Source organism: Littorina saxatilis, linkage group LG3 (assembly GCF_037325665.1).
Source record: "Littorina saxatilis isolate snail1 linkage group LG3, US_GU_Lsax_2.0, whole genome shotgun sequence".
Classification (NCBI taxonomy): Eukaryota; Metazoa; Mollusca; class Gastropoda; order Littorinimorpha; family Littorinidae; genus Littorina; species Littorina saxatilis.
In genome coordinates, this window is record NC_090247.1 from 7,728,834 (window position 1) to 7,751,777 (window position 22,944).

The 22,944-nt window shown below is 42.1% G+C and overlaps 1 protein-coding gene across 2 annotated transcripts in view; it reads left to right on the top strand.

Annotated features, from left to right (window-relative positions):
* LOC138961498 (pyridine nucleotide-disulfide oxidoreductase domain-containing protein 1-like) overlaps positions 1-20,971 on the top strand; it is a 38,296-nt gene extending 17,325 nt beyond the window's left edge. Inside the window, exons 7-14 of one of the 2 annotated variants that reach the window (XM_070333151.1) lie at positions 1,164-1,330; positions 3,298-3,404; positions 5,332-5,455; positions 9,872-9,981; positions 15,572-15,694; positions 18,603-18,740; positions 19,845-19,917; positions 20,651-20,971. In XM_070333151.1, the coding sequence (XP_070189252.1) occupies positions 1,164-1,330; positions 3,298-3,404; positions 5,332-5,455; positions 9,872-9,981; positions 15,572-15,694; positions 18,603-18,740; positions 19,845-19,917; positions 20,651-20,826 (1,018 nt within the window). In that variant the 3' untranslated portion in view covers positions 20,827-20,971. Of the gene's footprint in view, positions 1-1,163; positions 1,331-3,297; positions 3,405-5,331; positions 5,456-9,871; positions 9,982-15,571; positions 15,695-18,602; positions 18,741-19,387; positions 19,664-19,844; positions 19,918-20,650 lie in introns of those variants that run through there. The other variant, XM_070333152.1, reaches the window with a different exon arrangement.
* The last annotated feature ends 1,973 nt before the right edge of the window (positions 20,972-22,944 follow it).

The window sequence follows — 22,944 nt, forward strand, 5'->3', positions numbered from 1 at the left end:
AAGCTTGCTCTGAGCGTGATCAAAAGGGGCTTCAAAGGCTGAAATGGTCAGAAAAGCTTGCTCTGAGCGTGATCAAAAGGGGCTTCAAAGGCTGAAATGGTCAGAAAAGCTTGCTCTGAGCGTGATCAAAATAGGCTTCAAAGGCTGAAATGGTCAGAAAAGCTTGCTCTGAGCGTGATCAAAAGGGGCTTCAAAGGCTGAAATGGTCAGAAAAGCTTGCTCTGAGCGTGATCAAAAGGGGCTTCAAAGGCTGAAATGGTCAGAAAAGCTTGCTCTGAGCGTGATGAAAAGGGGCTTCAAAGGCTGAAATGGTCAGAAAAGCTTGCTCTGAGCGTGATCAAAAGGGGCTTCAAAGGCTGAAATGGTCGGAAAAGCTTGCTCTGAGCGTGATCAAAAGGGGCTTCAAAGGCTGAAATGGTCGGAAAAGCTTGCTCTGAGCGTGATCAAAAGGGGCTTCAAAGGCTGAAATGGTCAGAAAAGCTTGCTCTGAGCGTGATCAAAAGGGGCTTCAAAGGCTGAAATGGTCAGAAAAGCTTGCTCTGAGCGTGATCAAAAGGGGCTTCAAAGGCTGAAATGGTCAGAAAAGCTTGGTCTGAGCGTGATCAAAAGGGGCTTTAAAGGGATACTATTTATCTGGTCGTTTGGGCAAGACGCCTATGCCATCTATGACGCAGCAGTCCAGTAAAGACGCCTATGCCATCTATGACGCAGCATTCCAGTAACTGCATCACCTACACAAACAAGAGAAGTAACTCTGTGGGAGTAACATAAACAGCCCTCACAAAGAGTGCTCTTTCTTGGACTATATTTTACGGCGTTTATTTTAGCTTTTGAAACGCTTGCTTTTGCAAAATAAAGGATGTGCTCCTGTCAGGTAGCATTATTTGCCCTGTAGTGTACTACATGTATAGTAAAAGTACTTTACAGAGTAATGTAGTAAAAGTACTGTAGTATATTAAGTACATTATTGTATACTATATAGTACAGACATGTGGTACTTTTTGACCAGGGTGTAACTGAGAATCTTAACTTTGTCGCCAATGTTTTTACAGAGTGACGTTAAATAAACGATTTTATCATCATATTTGGAAGCGATCGAAGAGCCTTTTTTCTTTCGTACATGTATACATTATCCATTTAACTTTTGCTGATGTGTCAGGCAGGTATGAGGTGGAGGGCTGTGAGGTGGTCTGGGCCATCAAAGACCGGTCAATCTCCAGCGCCTTTGTGGACGAGGGAGCCGCCCAGTTTTTCTTGCCCCACCTCAACCAGAAGAAGAAAGAGGAGGCAAGCGCCTTGGTCAAGCGGCTCAAATACACTGTGGAAAATGGTCAGATTCGGACTTGGTACAGACTGGTCCCCCACATCCCCCTTTTCAAAACTCCCCCAAAACTGAGAATATTTAGGTCTTAAGAGGAGGGGAGGAGGGAGGGGGTGTCTTAAGAGGAGGGGAGGAGGGAGGGGGTGTCTTAAGAGGAGGGGAGGAGGGAGGGGGTGTCTTAAGAGGAGGGGAGGAGGGAGGGGTGTCTTAAGAGGAGGGGAGGAGGGAGGGGGTGTCTTAAGAGGAGGGGAGGAGGGAGGGGTGTCTTAAAAAAGTAAGTGGATGTACAGACATTGTGAACAGAAAATGGTGAGGTTTGGACTTATTGCAGTGGCAATCCTCTCCGCGCAAGGCCTGTAAACCGTGCATGGGTTAGAACAGGGAGAATCTGAAAAGAACAAGAACAAGAATTAATAATCCGCCATATAGCATACAAGCCATTGGTATTCAGACCTGTTTACCAGTACGATTTGGGCATATTTTGTACGCCAAATTATTATCGGTACGCAAATACGCGACACACGCACAAAATACGCCAAAGAAAAAGTCTAGAATACGTTTTTTGGTGTTGGTGTGCTGATTACGGGATGGTACAACCGATACCGGTTTCGGTCGAAGGGAGATAACCATGACAGCGAGTCTTCAGCTGTGGAAACCTTGTTCAGTTGTTGGCACGTGCGATCGTCTGGACAATCGTGGCAAAATGAAGCAGAAAAATGTGCCAGTTTCGGTTGACTACCAAATCTAAACAGCAGAAGAAGCAGATTTTCTTGGAGAAATATAAGAAAGAGCCAGGAATTGTGGAGTCTACTATCGGAAAAAGTCATGCACACTGCAAGTATTGTAAATCAGATTTCTCCGTTGCCCATGCTGGAAAATATTACATCGAACGACACTGCAGTTCCAAAACTCACCTGGACAAGGTTGCTGCAAAGAACTCCGATGAAAGCTGCCAAGGAATTATGAAGTTCATTCCCGCAAAGCAAATTCTGCCAGAAGAAAAGGCTGTATACATGTAGTCCGTGCTGAAGCAATGTTTTCTGAGATGATTGTAAAAATGAACTTGCCACTGTCAACCGCAGATGTTATTTCACGAACTTCATCATTTCATTATCAATCTGTTTGGAAGACACTGTTTATAATGCTATAAACTGACAGGTAAATAAAATTGTTTTATCCCTGTTGAAGGAGTTAAATTCTGAAGGTGTTCACAAGACATGCTATTCTTACACAAACACGTTTGCACCCACGCGTACATTTTCCCTAGCCCATATGGCTTTGCTTGCAAAGTACACCAACTTTTTGAAAAATACACTCAACTTTTTGGGAAAGTACTCTTGCCGCGGGTTTAGGGTAAACAGGTCTGGGTATTTGTCCTGGTGTGGAACATAGAGATAGATTAACAGACATTCATTATGAACATGAACAAGCTGAGAAAGGGGGGTCTTGAACTGGGGATGCAGGAGGCTTTCATGTTAAATTAAATGGTCATGCAGTTTACAGAAGTTATAGATAGAAAATCTGAATAAAGAGCAAGGCTTTAAAAAGGGGGAGTTAACTCAAAAGAGCTAGGTTAAATGGGGGAACACACTGTAAATGTATTGAATGTGGTATAGTAGGCCCTAAAGATAATTCCTTTATGTGTGTGTGTGTGTGCGTGTGTGTGTGTGTGTGTGTGTGTGTGTGTGTGTGTATGTCTTTGAGTGTGTCTTTGCTTTGTGTTTATGTGGGTGTGTGTGTGTGTGTGTGTGTGTGTGTGCTGATATGTGTGTGTGTGTCTTTGCATGTGTTTATGTGGGTGTGTGTGTGCGTGTTTGTTCGTGCGCACGTGTTTGTGTGTGAGAGACAGAGAGAGAAAAATTGCAGATTCGGCCTTTGCTTGGCATATACAGTGCCTTGGCTGATGGATGACTGTGCCAAAGAAATTGCACTTCTTCTTAATTACAATAATGAAGTATAAAAGCTGTGTTTTACAGAGGGTGGGTCTGCGTTGAGCCCAACAGAAGGTGAAGGGGACGGATCCTTCGGCAGTGCGCTGGGTCCTGACTGGGCCACTAGCCGACACATGAAAGGTGCCTCAAGTGTAAGTGTCTGTAGTTTGTTTTGGTGTGTGTGTGTGTGTGTGTGTGTGTGTGTGTGTGTGTGTGTGTGTGTGTGTTTGGCAGTGCGCTGGGTCCTGACTAGGCCACTAGCCGACACATGAAAGGTGCCTCAAGTGTAAGTGTCTGTAGTTTGTTTTGGTGTGTGTGTGTGTGTGTGTGTGTGTGTGTGTGTGTGTGTGTGTGTGTGTGTGTGTGTGTGTGTGTGTGTGTGTTTGACAGTGCGCTGGGTCCTGACTGGGCCACTAGCCGACACATGAAAGGTGCCTCAAGTGTAAGTGTCTGTAGTTTGTTTTGTTGTGTGTGTGTGTGTGTGTGTGTGTGTGTGTGTGTGTGTGTGTGTGTGTGTGTGTGTGTGTGTGTGTGTGTGTGTGTGTGTGCGCTGGGTCCTGACTGGGCCACTAGCAGACACATGACTTTCGTCTTTCTTTTTTTTAGGATGAAAGAAGCTTGTTCATTTCAATGGTTGTTATTCTCTCAGGTGCCAGGAGAATGGTTCCGAACAACTCTCACTTACTCTTGTGAGGGAATAGCCTTGCAGCCCACGTAATAATATTCAGTGTGCGTGCGCGTGTTTGAGTGACTTCATTGGTACGCATGCACTTGACGCCATCTTTTATGTGACGTAATTTACGACGCACGATGCTAGCTTTTAGAACAGCTTAGCACTGACGCTTCAAGCAGACGTGACTTCGTTGCAGACGACCAGCTGCTAATCTGTTAGTATCGATGTGCGGGAGGTGTTTGATAAAATGATAAGTTTTTTTAGGATAATAGTCGCTTACGGACATGGTTGTTTAACGACGGTTAGCGGAAAATAGAGTAGTATAAATTGAGGAAGAACCGGATTATTTGCCGGAAGTAAGTGATTCAGGGTCAGAGTTCACTGTAGCGCATGATTATGCGAAATAGTCCAAAGATTTGAGGTCTATATAATGTTTTGGATTTCGCGGGTGCGGGACTCTTTGTTAATCGGGAGTCAGTAATTGTAACCAGACTTTTTGTTAATCGGAAGTCTTAATTATAACCAAATTCTTTGTTAACCGGGAAAAGTAAACCTTAGCCGACTTCTTCGTTAATCGGAAGCCGGCCTTCATTTCTAACCGTAAGGATTTATTGCTTAGATCTGTTGTTAATCATTCCTTGTGAACTAGGAACCTTGCAGTCTACACTAAATAGCTCCTTGTCAATCGGGAGTTCTGTTATAACGCTTGTATAAATTCCTTGCCAATCGGGAATCTGATAGCATCTCATGCACTAAATAGCTCCTTGTCAATCGGGAGTTTTGTTATAACGTTTGTATAAATTCCTTGCCAATCGGGAATCTGATAGTGATAGTATCTCATGCACTAAATAGCTCCTTGTTAATCGGGAGTTCTGTTATAAAGACTTTAAGTCTGAATAAGTTCCTTGTCAATCGGGAACCTGATAATCACCCCCCCTTGTTTAAACGACAGTCAGCGACAGTACTGAGACACGACAGAAATAGTTGTGAAGTGACGAGTCTGCATGAAAGTGACGATGTTTTGATTTCATGCACTTGTAGAATAAAAATGATGTTTTAAACTGTACAACCACGGTGTGGGCTACATTCGTTGCAAGAGAGAGGCCGTTGGCCGTTTGATAGCTGAAAACTAGAGTCTACTGCATCGGGGATAAGAGAGGGAAACGGGAAATATTCTTACACTCAAAACAAAACACAACGCGAGGTCAAACAACATCACGAGTAAATAAGAAACATCCTGCACAATCCCCTGGCAGCCCCCGGTTTTAATCAAATCTGCCACACTCTATTACACATGTCATAGGTATTTAGAGCGCTTACTTCCCTTTGTTTATTAGATCTCTAAACAGCGCTATGCCTCGTTTGTTTAAGATTCTTATTATTGCTTCATGGGACTTTTTTTTCAGGTGTGTCCACAGGTGCATGTGGATTACCAGGTAGAAGTGGTGAGAGTGATGGACCGAGACCAGATGTCTGCAACACACCTGAAGACGCACACGCCAACACATTTTGCCGGTGATTCAGAGCAAGGTACAGTGTAACCTCCCTTTAAAGACACACACCCCCCCCCCCCCCATTTATGATCCTCATGCTCACAGTGAAAGTCTCAGGGCTTGGAAACATTATAACACACACATGCAGTAAGAAAGCAGCCCGAATCTCCATGAAGGTAACCTAACAGGACTATTTATATGCATGGTACCTTATCCTTATCCTTAGTTGCATGAGCAATGTATGTTTAACATTGACTTGAGCAATGGGTATGCAGCTCTCAGCTCTAGTATGCATGGAATTTAGCAACCGTCATTTTGGTATGGAACAGTCAAAATGTAGTTCACAATTATTTTGTTCCGGGATAACTATAGAGTTCAGCAACACTTGTTTGAGTATTGAGAGCCTTGTGATATCAAACATTAACTTAAAAATAAAAGTAAATTTGGCAAGGACATCTGTAAAAGTCCACTGAAAAAAAAAATGTACACACATTTACATGAGGGCTCTTGCTGGGAAATTCAAGAACTGTGAACTACATGTTGACTGCTTCATACTAAAATGATGGTCACCAAATATGCGTAATACAGTGGAACCCCTCACAACGACCCCCCTTTCTAACGACTACCCCGCCACAACGACCCTTTTTTTTTTAACCGATGTGTTTCCTTATATAGTTGTCACCAGTGTAGCGACCACCCCGCTCTAACGTCTAAGGACCGACCTAACAGCTTGTGTAACGACTTTGTCAGACAAAGCCAAGACTCTCAGTCAGCGTAACGCATCACTGACAAACCGGTTATAACCAGTTATAACCGCCTCCAAGACTCTCAGTCAGCGTAACGCATCACTGACAAACCAGTTATAACCAGTTATAACCGCCTCTCGCGTAAGCAAAGGCACTAATTAACCGCTGAGAGGTGTGATGGTTGTGTGGGCTGAATAAACATCACAAACCAATCATCGAGAAAACAAACTCACGTGACCAACATACACCGTTCAATTCAGTCAGAATAGACAGTCTTTGGACAGAAGAGCAGTGGAGATCGACATGGCGTCTACAAAGAAAAGAAAATATTTAACTCTCGAAAATCGAGTGAATGTTGTGAACAGACACAAAAAGGGAGAAAGTGCCATCGCGATTGCAAAAAGTCTTGATGTTGAAAAATCGCAAATTCAAAGAATTATCCAAGACAAAGAAAACATTCTGAAAAGGTGGGAAAGTGGTGACAAGGCAGTGAACGCACTCACCATGCACTGACATACGAAAGCAGCCACACAAACACAGCACAGAGGCAGAGGCAGGTGTGCAGATGCTTTGTGAGAATAAGCGTTGAAAACCAGTTTGAATAAAAAACCAGCAGATAGAGCCGCAAAAATTGTCATAATCATTCTTCTTGTCTGGCTTTATTGACTGCATGCCGATCTTGTGGCAGTGACTTTTCACTCTTCAGTTGGAAATACACTGTACACAACACCGCTCTCACTCTCCCTCACTTTGCTCTTATAATGTTTTCATGTTCTGTTTTGTATTCATGTTAGTTAGCAAGGACAGATTGTAAGACTAGGCAACGCCTAAAATCTCCATCCTTCGGTAATAAAGTTTAATCAATCAATCAATCAATCACTGACTACCCTAAGCCCTGACAACTGATCCTTGGAAATTGTTTGGAAGAGTACACCTCTCTATTTCTCTCCAATGCTCTTCCTGCTGACATGCAGTGACACCGGACACCCCACCGAGTTTAGCCAGCTACCCCCCTCTCTCTCTCTCTCCCTCCCCCCAGCCATGTACTGTTTGGTGCTGTGGCCAGAGAGGTGTCACCGGCTAACTGAGTCCAGCTGCACTGTTCACTCAGAGCAAAACTAGTTGACTGTGTCTAACTTTTGACAAAGCAACACAACAGATTAGGTAACCGACTCACTGGTCAAGGCTGCGGGGAAACAAGAGTATCTTGTCAATGAAAGAGGTTACACACAGATACGCGATGCTGAGAACGGTGGCCGATTTTTCACTCTCTTTCTCGGAGGGCCTTCATCATTGCAGGGACTGCTGTAAAGAATGCTTGCTCAGAAACTAACTCTTTTTGCATTGAAACATGCACCAGAACTGGTGGACACCATCGACAATGTCAAACATGAAATCGAAGCAGTTTGCTTGAGGAAACGGTCGTCAGCAACTCAAACTTCTCTGTTTTCTAAGAAAATCTGAGGTGACTTTCTTTGTGGCCCCCTGACCCCGCCCCCTCCCTCTGTAAGGACTCCCCTCCATAAGGACCGATTTTTGTCAACATGTTCAAGGTCGCTAGAGAGGGGTTCCTCTGTACATCATGGCTTAATTGTGGTCTCTTTTTGTTCTCCCAGGATGGCCAGTGTACATAGAGTTGAGTAACGGACGTGTGGTTTTTTCCCCAGGATGGCCAGTGTACATAGAGTTGAGTAACGGACGTGTGAGTTTTTCCCCAGGATGGCCAGTGTACATAGAGTTGAGTAACGGCATGTGGGTTTTTTCTTCCAGGATGGCCAGTGTACATAGAGTTGAGTAACGGCATGTGGGTTTTTTCTTCCAGGATGGCCAGTGTACATAGAGTTGAGTAACGGCATGTGGGTTTTTTCCAGGATGGCCAGTGTACATAGAGTTGAGTAACGGCATGTGGGTTTTTTCCAGGATGGCCAGTATACATAGAGTTGAGTAACGGACGTCTCTTTTTGTTCTTCCAGGATGGCCAGTGTACATAGAGTTGAGTAACGGACGTGTGGTTTTTTTTCCAGAATGGCCAGTGTACATAGAGTTGAGTAACTGCATGTGGGTTTCTTCCAGGATGGCCAGTGTACATAGAGTTGAGTAACAGCATGTGGTTTTTCTTCCAGGGTGGCCAGTGTACATAGAGTTGAGTAACGGCATGTGGTTTTTCTTCCAGGATGGCCAGTGTACATAGAGTTGAGTAACGGCATGTGGTTTTTCTTCCAGGATGGCCAGTGTACATAGAGCTGAGTAACGGCATGTGGTTTTTCTTCCAGGGTGGCCAGTGTACATAGAGTTGAGTAACGGCATGTGGTTTTTCTTCCAGGATGGCCAGTGTACATAGAGTTGATTTTTAACGGCATGTGTTTTTTTTCCACGATGGCCAATGTACATAGAGTTGTCAGTAACGGACGTGTGGTTTTTTTTCCAGGATGGCAAATGTATATAGAGTTGTCAGTAACGGACGTGTGTTTTTTTTCCCAGGATGGCCAATGTACATAGAGTTGAGTAACGGACGTATGGTTTTTTTCCAGGATGGCCAATGTACATAGAGTTGAGTAACGGACGTGTGTTTTTTTTCCAGGATGGCCAATGTACATAGAGTTGAGAAACGGACGTGTGGTTTTTTTTCCAGGATGGCCAATGTACATAGAGTTGAGAAACGGACGTGTGGGTTTTTTTTTCAGGATGGCCAATTGACATAGAGTTGTGAGAAACGGACGTGTGGTTTTTTTTCCAGGATGGCCAATGTACATAGAGTTGAGAAACGGACGTGTGGGTTTTTTTCCAGGATGGCCAATGTACATAGAGTTGAGTAACGAACGTGTGGGGTTTTTTCCAGGATGGCCAATGTACATAGAGTTGAGAAACGAACGTGTGGTTTTTTTTCCAGGATGGCCAATGTACATAGAGTTGAGAAACGGACGTGTGTTTTTTTTTTCCAGGATGGCCAATGTACATAGAGTTGAGAAACGGACGTGTGGTTTTTGAGTCACTTGAGAAAAAGTGACTCTATGTAATCGGTCAGTGTTAGTCTGTCCGGCCGGCCGGCCGTCCGTAGACACCACCTTAACGTTGGACTTTTCTCGGAAACTATCAAAGCGATCGGGCTCATATTTTGTTTAGTCGTGACCTCCAATGACCTCTACACTTTAACGATGGTTTCGTTGACCTTTGACCTTTTTCAAGGTCACAGGTCAGCGTCAAAGGAAAAATTAGACATTTTATATCTTTGACAAAGTTCATCGGATGTGATTGAAACTTTGTAGGATTATTCTTTACATCAAAGTATTTACATCTGTAGCCTTTTACGAACGTTATCAGAAAAACAAGGGAGATAACTAGCCTTTTCTGTTCGGCAACACACAACTTAACGTTGGGCTTTTCTCGGAAACTATAAAAGTGACCGGGCTCAAATTTTATGTGAACGTGACTCCCAGTGACCTCTACACTTTGACGTCTGCTTTGGTGACCTTTGACCTTTTTCAAGGTCACAGGTATGTCTTGAAGGAAAAAAATTGAAATATCATATCTCTGAAACTATTCATCGGATTTGATTCAAACTTTATAGGATTATTCTTTACATCAAATTATTTACATCTGTATTGTGTTGTGAATAGCAATTTCTTCCTGTCCATCTGATGCCTCATATAATATTCAGAACTGCGAAAGTGACTCGATCGAGCGTTTGCTCTTCTTGTTTTTTTCAGAATGGCCCGTGTACGTAGAGTTGAGTAACGGATGTGTGTATGGCTGCGACCTGGTGGTCAGTGCTACAGGTGTCATCCCCTTCACTGACCCCTTCCTGCCAGGAAACACTGTGAGTAGAGACACTGGCACAGTCTTTTTCGGCTTTTCACAGCCCTGATGTAAATTTGTGGGGTTGGGTTTGTTTTTTTCAGAGTGGATTTTCACCACTTTTTTTTTTTTGCATTTCACAGCAAGAGCCCTCATGTACATTTGTGTGCTTTTTTTTAAAAAAAAATTTTTACAGTTGAATTTTACAGATGTGCCGGCCAGTTTTACTTTTTCATTCAATAATTAAGGATTTAACCTTAAAGGTGGTCGTCTACATTTTTGCTTTTTTTCAATAATCTTATGGTTAGATTTCGCTAAAAAGTTATGTCAGATGATGAATGAACCATGGGGAAAAAAGTTCTAGAAAAAAAAATATATGTAAAAAAAGATTTTATTTTTGGGTAGCGTGACTCACGCTTCCAATATTTTGTTTTCTGTTTGCTGAGAACATGTGCTTTGCCTAAAAATACTGACCAATCAAATTCATGTCACTATGCTTATAGCCACGCCCAAACAAGTGCAGCAACAGTTTGACACTGGAGCGCTGTCCACGCTTTTTTTTAAACGCATGAAATGCACGGGTTTTGAGAGGAGTTTTGCGCTTGGCATTTTCCAAATAAGGATATCCTACTATGAGTACTACGCTGGAATACTACAATGAATTTTCAAACGGCTACACTGGCTTCGTCTTTCCTGATCGAAAGGGGGTGTATTGTTGATAATTGTAGATAATAGACTCTGCATTTTAATGGTCAAATGGCGATTTCGGTATAAAAATGTAGACAAGGACCTTTAATGGTACAATTCTTATTCTTGAGATCTCTTAACCTTTGCCGGATGCCGCTTTTGACTACACACGCCCAACGATGCGGGTTTGTCTGAACCCATACATTTGAAAGAGGGTTTTTACCGTTTATTTCTCTAACGACGGGGTGGGTTCAGGGAAACCCACAGCGCTACTTCAGTGGGTGCATCGAGTTTCTCCCTTCACCGACTTCTTGCAGGGGAGGGAGAGGGGGAGGGAGAGGGGGAGGGAGAGACTGAGAGAGACTGAGAGAGACTGAGAGACTAAGAAAGAGAGAGAGAGAGACTAAGAAAGAGAGAGACAGAGAGAGACTAAGAAAGAGAGAGAGATAGAGACTAAGAAAGAGAGAGAGACTAAGAAAGAGAGAGAGAGAGACTAAGAAAGAGAGAGAGAGAGACTAAGAAAGAGAGAGAGAGACTAAGAAAGAGAGAGAGAGAGAGACTAAGAAAGAGAGAGAGAGACTAAGAAAGAGAAGAGAGAGAGACTAAGAAAGAGAGAGAGAGAGAGACTAAGAAAGAGAGAGAGAGACTAAGAAAGAGAGAGAGAGAGACTAAGAAAGAGAGAGAGACTAAGAAAGAGAGAGAGAGACTAAGAAAGAGAGAGAGAGACTAAGAAAGAGAGAGAGAGAGACTAAGAAAGAGAGAGAGAGAGACTAAGAAAGAGATAGAGAGAGAGACTAAGAAAGAGAGAGAGAGAGAGAGACTAAGAAAGAGAGAGAGACTAAGAAAGAGAGAGAGAGACTAAGAAAGAGAGAGAGAGAGAGACTAAGAAAGAGAGAGAGAGAGACTAAGAAAGAGAGAGAGAGACTAAGAAAGAGAGAGAGAGACTAAGAAAGAGAGAGAGAGACTAAGAAAGAGAGACAGAGAGAGAGAGACTAAGAGAGAGAGACAGAGAGACTAAGAAAGAGAGAGAGAGAGAGACAGAGAGAGAGAGACAGAGAGAGACAGAGAGAGAGACAGACAGTCAGATAGACAGTCAGATAGACGGATAGACAGATAGACAGACAGACAGACAGACAGAGCAACTGACAACAGACATACAGACAGATAGATACGGACAGACAGACAGAGAGACAGACAGTCTCTTGGAGACAAACAGGCAGACAGACACTGTTCCGCCGCTTTGGTAATTATGGGTGTAGCAGAACCCGCGCCGTCGGCAGAGGGATAGTTACAATCACTACTACTCTTTAAAAGTATGGGTTTGCGTGAACCCGCGCAATCGGTAGTGTTTATGTTAATTAACATGTTTGTTTGTTTGTTTGTTTGTTTGTTTATTTGTTGCTTAACGTCCAGCCGACTACGCAGAGCCATATCAGGACGAGGAAGGGGGGGATGAAGGGGGCCACTTGTCAAGCGATTCCTGTTTACAAATGCACTAACCCATTACTTGTGTCCCAGCAGGCTTTAGTAAAACTAAATTAATACCTACTGGAAGATTACCAGTTTCCAGTATGTTAAAATAGGCTTAACCTATCTACTGCTGGACTTACATCAGAACACCAACAGATTAAACTATACATGAATCGCGAGACAAGCGGCAAGAGAAGAGATTTTTGGAAAAAATACAGGTGAATGAGCAAGAAGGCAGAAAAAAGAAAAGAATTCATGAAGAAAAAGAGAGCATGACAGGAAAGAGGAACCAAAAATCTACCTAACAGCAAACTAGAAAGCTCCTGCGGTTCCAAAAACAGGAGGGGCCTTTAATTTCATAACCGCAGTGCCCCACTGCGGGAGTTAATTAACATAATCAATTAATTTTAATGTTTTGTCATGTACACACTAAAAATTTGCAGACAGAGAGCAAATTAGGTGTGTGAGAGATACTTAAAATTTCAAAACGATACCTTTAATGGTTCCAGAGTTACAATGATTTTAGTGTGTCTCTGGGTACAGGTGAACCCAGGAAGCATGGCAAAGGTTAACATGTCGCAAATCAATCAAATATGGTTATGGGTATACCTTTACTTTGCCTTTACCTTTTACATTTCTTTTTTGTGTAAACAGAAATAAGTGTTAACTTTCACTTGATATTAGAAGTGGAGACTAATGAGCATTGCCACACAAGAATTCATACTACCTGTTTTGTCACCACTTTTCCTGCTTAACCATGTAGACACAGAATCAAAGACCTCCGAACACCACCACCACCCCCTTATCATCACCACGCACTCCCACCTGTACCCCCCTCCCCTCTTCTACCCCACATCACCCCCACCCCCACCCCCCTCCCCAATTTCTATTCCCCATTATTTTGCTTGAAACCCTTATGGCTCAAACTCTGTTGGCTATCAGATTACCCCCCTTTTCTTCCACAATCGAAAGGTAAGGAAATGTAATAGTTCAAAAGCTCTCTGGAACTAATGATTAGTCTGAAGTCTATCCTGATTCTAAAATAAGTATTACCCTTGGATGACCTTAAAATATAACAATCAATCAGGTGTCTGCAGTCATTGTGTTTCTAAATTCTGGTGTTTGCCTTGTCTTGAAATGTGATAGGAGCTAGTGTGCAAGCCTACTTGACTAAATGTTTTAACATAGTGGGGGAATCGAAACGAGGGTCGTGGTGTATGTGTGTGTGTGTCTGTGTGTTTGTGTAGAGCGATTCAGAGTAAACTACTAGACCGATCTTTATGAAATTTTACATGAGAGTTCCTGGGCATGATATCCCCAGACGTTTTCTTCATTTTTTCGATAAATGTCTTTGATGACGTCATATCCGGCATTTTGTAAAAGTTGAGGCGGCACTGTCAAACCCTCATTTTTTTAATAAAATTGATTGAAATTTTGGCCAAGCAATCTTCGACGAAGGCTGGACTTTGGTATTGCATTTCAGCTTTGAGGCTTAAAAATTAATTGATAATTTTGGTCACTAAAAATCTTAAAATTGTAATTAAAATTATTTGTTTATAAAACGATCCAAAAACAATTTCATCTTATTTGTCATTATTTGCTGATTCAAAAAACATATAAATATGTTATATCGGATTAAAAACAAGCTTTGAAAATTAAAACTATAAAAATTATGATTAAAATGAAATTTCCGAAATCGATTTAAAAACAATTTCATCCTATTCCTTGTCGGTTCCTGATTCTAAAAACATATAGATATGATATGTTTGGATTAAAAACACGCTCAGAACAAGCGGTGGACAGATGATGCTACGACTGTATATGGTCTTGCAGAAAAAATGCAGTGCGTTCAGTTTCATTCTGTGAGTTCGACTGAGCTTGACTAAATGTTGTATTTTCGCCTTACGCGACTTGTTAACTTTCAGGTGATGTACATGAGATCAGTATCACATCATATGGGAAACCTTTTTTTGATATTGTACGTGTGTTGTTACAAATTTATTTCTTGTCGTGTTGACGTTGTTCTGTCTAGACTTTTGCAATGGATAAGTGTATCCTCACACTAAAAACTGGCTGCTTTCTCAATTTCTTTGCAGCATGGGATTTTTTTTTTTGTGAATTAATTTTATAAATCACACTCTTGTTGGGAGGGGGATGGAGAGGAGGGGGGAAGGGGTGAGCCAGCTATTTCCCTGGATGTAGTCAATTTTTAGACACTTTTACAATGGCTGTTCCTATTCCTGGGTACAGTTGAATCCCACTTTAAAGACCTGAAAAAATCTGAGAAAATCAGGTCTTAAAAAGGGGGAGTTTTTACATGGACGTAAATTTACAGAGAATATGAACAGAAAATCTTTAAAAAAAACAAGTCGCGTAAGGCGAAAATACAACATTTAGTCAAGCTCAGTCGAACTCACAGAATGAAACTGAACGCATTGCATTTTTTCCGCAAGACCGTACACGCGTAGCATCGACTGTCCACCGCTCGTGGCAAAAGCAGTGAAATTAACAATCCAGAAAAAATCGATTTCGGAAATTTAATTTTAATCATAATTTTTATATTTTTAATTTTCAGAGGTTGTTTTTAATTCAAATATAACATATTTATATGTTTTTGGAATCAGAAAATAATAAAGAATACAATAAACGTAATTTTGGATCGTTTCATAAAAATATAATTTTAATTACAATTTTCCGATTTTTAATGACCAAAATCATTAATTAATTTTTAAGCCTCCAAGCTGAAATGCAATACCAAAGTCCGGCCTTCGTCGAAGATTGCTTGGCCAAAATTTCAATCAATTTTATTGAAAAATGAGGGTGTGACAGTGCCGCCTCAACTTTTACAAAAGCCGGATATGACGTCATCAAAGGTATTTATCAAAAAAAAGAAAACAACATACGGGGATATCATTCCCAGGAACTCTCATGTCAAATTTCATAAAGATCGGTCCATTAGTTTGGTCTGAATCGCTCTACGCACACACACTCACACGCTCACAAAACACACACACACCAGGGGCGGACCTAGGGGGGGGTTCCTGGGTGCCCGGAACCCCCCCCCCCCCACCCGTTTTTTTTTTTACCTTGTTATCTTCCACGAGAGGCCTCCGATTGACCTAAAACCCCCCACCAGGGCTTTGCTCATGGACCCCACCGGGGCCTGAGCGGCCCCTGGACCCCTGCTCCAATTTGGAACCCCCCCCTTATCCACAACTAGGTCCGCCCCTGCACACACACACACACACACGTACACCACGACCCTCGTCTCGATTCCCCCCTCTATGTTAAAACATTTAGTCAAAACTTGACTAAATGTAAAAAGGAGGAAGTCCTAGATAGGGGGTTCCACTATACTACCTTATATCAGTTCAGCCATATTCCAACTTGAAAACAGTGTGTCAAAGCATAATATACCTGTGACAGTTTGCACCAGCCTGTTTAACATGTTTCAGTTTGAGGTAGCAGAAGACGGTGGTATCAAGGTGAACCACAAGCTTGAGACGTCCCTGCCCGACGTGTATGCTACAGGGGATGTGTGCACAGCAGCTTGGGAACGCTCCAAACTGTGGCTGCAGGTAAATACTTTTGCCTTGTGTTTTTATCTGTTTGGCACAACGGGCGCATTGGCCTAGTGGATAAGACGCCGGCCTCCCATGTTGAGGGTTCGAATGGGCGGGTATGTAGCTCAGTCAGTAGCGCGCTGGATTTGTATCCAGTTGGCCGCTGTCAGCGTGAGTTCGTCCCCACGTTCGGCGAGAGATTTATTTCTCAGAGTCAACTTTGTGTGCAGACTCTCCTCGGTGTCCGAACACCCCCCGTGTGTACACGCAAGCACAAGACCAAGTACGCACGAAAAAAATCCTGTAATCCATGTCAGAGTTCGGTGGGTTATAGAAACACGAAAATACCCAGCATGCTTCCTCCGAAAACTGCGTATGGCTGCCTAAATGGCGGGGTAAAAAACGGTCATACACGTAAAATTCCACTCGTGCAAAAAACATGAGTGTACGTGGGAGTTTCAGCCCACAAACGCAGAAGAAGAAGAAGAGGGTTCGAATCCCAGCCGCTCCTGGTGGGTTGAGGGTGGAGATTTGTCCAGTCTCCCAGGTCAACGTATGGGTCTTATCCCCCTTTGTGTGTACACGCAAGCTGAGACCAAGTGTGCACAGAAAACATGCTGTAATCATTGTCAGAGTTTGGTTGGTAATATAGAAACACAACAATACTAAGCGTGCATCCCCCGAAAGTGCTGTATGGCTGCCTAAATGGCGGGGTAAAAATGGTCATACACATGTGTACATGGTAGTTTCATCCCATGAACAAAGAAGAAGAATCTGTTTAGCACATCATGCTAAGGATAGCACTGGGTGGCCGAGTGGTAACGCACTTGCGCTCGGAATCGAGAGGTTGCGTGTTCAGGCCTGGGTCAGGCCGCAATTTTCTCCCCCCTTTCCTAACCTAGGTGGTGGGTTCAAGTGCTAGTCTTTCGGATGAGACGAAAAACCGAGGTCCCTTCGTGTACACTACATTGGGGTGTGCACGTTAAAGATCCCACGATTGACAAAAGGGTCTTTCCTGGCAAAATTGAAAAGGCATAGCTAAAAATGTCCACCAAATACCCGTGTGACTTGGAATAAAGGCCGTGAAAGGTGAATGCTCGCCCTAATAGGCTTGAGGTTTGCTGGCCGATGTGAATGCGTGATATATTGTGTAAAAAATTCCATCTCACACGGCAGAAATTAATATGTAAATCGCCGTGAGCTCTTGTGAGAAACGGCGATTAATAAATGTCCATTATTATTATTTAAGTTATTGAGACATCCCAGTGCACTAAGGGATTTATAGAGCAAATCGAGAAAATTCATTATTGAACGAAGCGCATAGCGCTGAGTTCAATAATTATTTTCGAGATTTGCTCTATAAATCCCTTAGTGCACTGGGATTGTTTCAATAACGATATTGTCAGTACCGCCATAGAAAAAAGAAGATTCCAAACGCACACTTTGCTACGCGCATTTGAATAGGTATAACTGTGTGGTCAGGTCGTGTACAGTAAGATCTACTTTTGTGTGGGCCGGTGTCTCAAGTGTGTCGTGCTTTCGTCACACGCATTTTAATTTCTGTTGGTAAATTCCAGTGTAGTGTTAAAGCTGAACAGTGATGATCTTTCAGAGAGACCTCATTTGAACTCTGAGAAAGGACTCTGCTCTTCATTATTTGCGATTCGAAACCTTCAGTCGAGCGTCGATGGATTGACTGTGCGGAGTGACTCCCCTTGAATTGACTACCCCACGACACGAAGGACACGACTGTTCGCACATTTTCAAAATAAATGTGGCATATATCTCGTGTTGTATCTTCACTCATCGGGGAGTCTGATACTAAATATGAACGGTAAGAATGCTCTGAACCCTACACGTATTATATCCCCATCGTTTTTTCGTTCACATTTGCCCAACATGTTAATTTGCTGAGCGGGGTTTATGTCGTCTGCTACTGCTAGGCTAGAACAATCGAACCACTGCAGTCTGCACTGTCACTGAGTCTGCACGAATAAGGCAGCCTGGTAATAAGTCTTATAATTATATGGTAAGAACGTTCTGAACCCTACACGTTTTCGATTACGATTGTTCTTGCCTTGAAATAATAATTCGGAAACCATTCATTTACTGAACTGATGCAGTCGTATTTCAGTGTAGTCTGCTAGAGTCGATCGAATCAGTCTTCCAAATGCTGTGTACGTTATCGGAATAACACTTGTGTTTTCTGTTAGCCGCTGGGAATTGTATACTAACTCATCATTTGGAAATGTGGATGATAAGCTACATGCCACTAACACGGCATATTATGAGAAGAATCTATGCAAGTCGGCGAAAATGAGATGAAACACAGCGGCTTCTAGTTTTAGATCACTGGCACTGGCACAGGCACATGCAATCTGTCAGAAAAAAACCCACTTCTGCTTTAATTGAGAAGCAGGGAATTTATGGTCATTTGGTATTGTGGAGAATATAAGCTACATGTCATTAATTAATTCTGAGGATGAGAGTACAGTCTCGCTTTGGCAAAGGGCGTAAGAATACGCTCTGTGGAAAAGTTAGCGCACTCCAAGAGTGCGCTAACAGATTTAAGCGCATCGCCATTAGCCAATCAACTGGTTCACATCAGTCATGTGACACCAGTACTTACTGACAATTATTATTATCATCCAGGCTTGGTGTGATACAGTGAAATCCCAAATTCTGTGCCCCCCCTCACCCCCCAAAGAAATTCACAAGTGTACAAGAAAATCACATATATTATTTAAGTTACTGTTTGCATGCATGGCCTCGCAGTTATTTGGCAAAACAGCAGGTGCACTCATATAATGTGTTGTGTAAAGTGTTATTCACTCTTCATGTGAGTGCGCTAACTGTTGTACAACTTTGAAAAAATCGGAACAATTTTGGGGGGTAATTTATTTTTGTATTTTTGTATTTGCAGATGCGATTGTGGACACAGGCACGTCAGATGGGGTCGTACGCAGCAAGGAGCATGGTGGCTGCAACGAGAGGGGAGAGCATCTCCTTGGACATCTGCTTTGAGTTATTTGCTCATGTTACGAAGTTCTTCGGGTACAAGGTAGGTGGTGTACTTTTGCTTCATCATATCATTATCAGGGCTGCAGAGATATAAAGAGTAAAAGTAGTGTGTTGAATGTGAGAGAATACAACCATATTTGACACTAAACATTTTTTAGTCATAAGTTCTTTGGGTACAATTAAGGTTGGCAGAGTATTTTAACTTTATCATGTCCGGGTTGTGAAGATAAAAAGGTAAAATTAGAGCATGTGATATTTCCAGGTTGGCAAAAAATGTGTGCTTTATGGTGTCATGGCTGTAAAGATAGAAGGGTAGAATTATTGTGTGTGATAGGAGAGAATATGTACAACCTTTAACGGTCATGTCACACCTTGCCTGCTTTTACCAAAGTATTCTGAAGGAAGTGTCATTGTATTATATTTTATCAGAATTTTTAATGAGTTGTGAGAGATCATATGATAATCATATGACATTACAACATGTGTATTCAATGTCCTGAAACATCATATGATCACATAACATTAAAACATATTTATTCAATTGGCAAGTGATGATAAGGCAGGGATCGACTCCCACAAGTTCACATAATTAGGTATCAATGTAATTTATTTCTGTAGTCTTCGTAATTGATGGTTTTGGTGGTCCCTATTAAAGGCCAATGGTATTGAAGTTTTTCTGTTTTGCAGGTGGTTTTGCTGGGACTGTTCAACGCTCAGGGTCTTGGCAATGACTATGAGCTCTTGCTAAGGCAAAAAAAAAAAAATTGTCTGTTTAGGGTAACCCGACCGACCCTATCGATTTGGCGCCGACCCAAAAACTTTTTTTTGATTTAAAAAAAAAAAGAAAAAAAAAAGAGGTAAAAATGCTAAAAAGAGACATTTGGCGTTTCTTTCTCTCCCTTTCTCTCTGTTTTATTTATACGTTAGTTTTGAAACATGTATTCATCAAATATAAGAAGTGAATGTTCAGCCAACATAGCATTTACACACACACACACACACAAAAACAAAAACAAAAACCCTACCTACCTACCGACCCTACTTTTTTTGGTCATGTTACCCTAAACAGACAAAAAAAATTTTTTGGCCTAAGAGTTACGGAAGGTAAATAAAGCAGTGGTATTGAAGTTTTTCTGTTTTGCAGGTGGTTTTGCTGGGACTGTTCAACGCTCAGGGTCTTGGCAATGACTATGAGCTCTTGCTAAGAGTTACGGAAGGTAAATAAAGCAGCTGTTGAAGATTTATATTTTAATGTGTGTAGAGCTCCACCAGGCAAACTTACCTTTTCCCTCCGGTATCTGCTTGTGGTGTGGATTTGAGTAGTAGTAGATTTGTACTTTTTCTGAAGGGCGCAACGACCTAGTGGATAAGATGCCCGCCTCACAAGCGGAATCGAATCCCGGCCACGCCTGGTGGGTTAAGGGTGCAGATTTGTCCAATCTCCCAGGTCAACTTATGTGCAGAATTATCCCCCTTCTTGTGTACATGCAAGCGTAAGACCAAGTGTGCACAGAAAAGATCCTGCTAACCATGTCAGAGTTTGGTGGGTTATAGAAACACACAAATTAAGCATGCATCCTCCGAAAGCGCCGTTTGGCTGCCTAAACAGCAGGGTAAAAACGGTCATACACGTAAAAACCGTAGGAGTTTCAGCCCATGATCAAAGAAAAAAGAAGAAGTACTTTTTCTGGATTTACAATTAGAATTAAATCCAGAGGCAAAAGAATGGATTTTCTCCTAGTTTACACATACACCTGCTGGACGAAATTTCTTGAAGGATGACAATCCCTTGTTCAAATTAATATGTGTAGTTCTTTCCAAAGCTATCTGCACATCAGTTCCAAATACATGTAATTCTATTTCACACTTGTTAAACTTTCCGGGCATTTTTGTCCCTACATATTTTTTTCATATTATGATTTCTCTGGTGTTGAAAATTGTCTGTGGCAGGAGAGGAGTATGTGAAGGTTGTCTTGCACGAGGGTCGACTTGTTGGCGCCATCTTGATTGGAGAGACAGACTTGGAAGAAACATTTGAGAATCTTGCCTTGAACCAAACGGACCTGACAGCTTTCAAAGACAACCTGCTGGAGCCTGGCATTGACATCGAGGACTTCTTTGACTAGTGGATGGATGGATGGATGGATTACATGAATGGATGAAGGAAGTGGGGGTGTGGATGGAGTGGGTGAATAGATGGATGGAGGGACAAAGTGGTTGGGTCAGTGAAAAGGGTGGATGTGTGGATGAATGAATAGGGTGGGTGGATGTGTGGATGGATGAATAGGGTGGGTGGATGGGGTGGGTGAATGGGATGGGTGGGAAGATGGATGGAGGGATGAAGTATTTTGGTCAATGGATGGGTGGATTGATAAAGTGGGTGGGTGATTAGGACAAAGTGGATAGGTCAGTAAAATGGGTGGGTGGATGGAGGGATAAAGTGGGTGTGTGGATGAAATGGGTGGGTGAGTGGGCATATCTGTCCATCCACCCACTTTGTCTACTCACTCACCCACCCTGTATTATGTTTGTTTGCTTGTTTGTGTTTTTCTCTTTGTGTAAAATGACAATGTCCATTTTCGCAACTCAAGTTATAGTCCAAAGTTGTTGTCACTGCTCCATTTCTCCATTGTGTGTAATTTTTATCAATGTACAAATTTGTTTAAACTCATGGTGTGTGTGTGTGTGTGTGCGAGGCTGACGCTAAGTACCGGCATGTCCGTATGAGAGGGCCTTAGGTACCGTGCATAGACCTTGGCTGCACTAGGTACCGCGCTAAGTACCTGCGATGTTAAAACCCATGTACATAATACTTTTGTGTGTTGTTTATGATGTTTATATGTAGGCATGTTAGTTTGAACTACGATCCTTTATTTTCGTAAATAAGGCTCATCATTTTGTCAAGTAGTAGCGGTTTGAATTTCAAAGGTACTTAACGTATGAAATATACGTACAGAACCAACTTTTTACACACAACCTAAAAGTTATCACTGCAGATTTAAAAATAACAGCAATCGTTCTCTTGTATCTCAATCATCATTGACAGCAAATAACTGAGTAGAAACATAGCCCTAATTGGGAGTAGTCGGGTGTTTTGACCAACGGTACTTAGTGCTTTCTGTACGGACATAGCGGTACTTAGTGCTTTCCGTACGGACATAGCGGTACTTAACGTCGCCTGCGGTTCCAAGGTTTTATTACACAGAAATAGAGATGTTGGTGGCCATATTATTTCGACCTGTATATCGGGACAGCACATTCAATTCAGACATTCATAGACAGACAGTTTGAACTACGATCCTTTATTTTTGTAAATAAGGCTCATCATTTTGTCAAGTAGTAGCGGTTTGAATTTCAAAGGTACTTAACGTATGAAATATACGTACAGAACCAACTTTTTACACACAACCTAAAAGTTATCACTGCAGATTTAAAAATAACAGCAATCGTTCTCTTGTGTCTCAAGCATCATTGACAGTAAATAACTGAGTAGAAACAATCTTTTACAAAGAATGACCAATAGTGAAGTGAATAGGCCTGAAAACAAACTTTATTAGGCATCTCTCTCTCTCTCTCTCTCTCTCTCTCTCTCTCTCTCTCTCTCTCTCTCTCTCTCTCTCTCTCTCTCTCTCTCTCTCTCTCTCTCTCTCTCTCTCTCTCTCTCTCTCTCTCTCTCTCGGTTGTATGTGTATATTAGGCAGCATTGATGTGCAAGATTATTGATAGAGGAAAGCAGCAATGCTTGGAACAAACCACTGTGTATTTTGCATACGTTTAAATATCATGTTTTCTATTTTTTTTCCTGTGATTTATGTGTACCCCCCCCCCCCCATTGAAAGGGGCTGTAGGCCCATATTCAATTAAACTGTGTCAGTGTCAGTCTCTCTCTCTCTCTCTCTCTCTCTCTCTCTCTCTCTTTCTCTCCCCCCCCCCTCTCTCTCTCTCTCTCTCTCTCTCTCTCTGTCTTTTCCATAATATATTTATAGTATTCTCTCACTCCTTTATTTATTTATATGGGAGATTTATATAGCGCTTGACGTTCTCTAAGCGCTTTACATACTCTCTCTCTCTCTCTCTCTCTCTCTCTCTCTCTCTCTCTCTCTCTCTCTCTCTCTCTCTCTCTCATAATTGCTACATGTTCGATTGCTACCAGCTTGTATTTATTATTACCTGCATAGTATGCATTTGATTTTATGAATAACCACATATGTATGCTCTTCATGCCTCATCTTCATCATTATCAT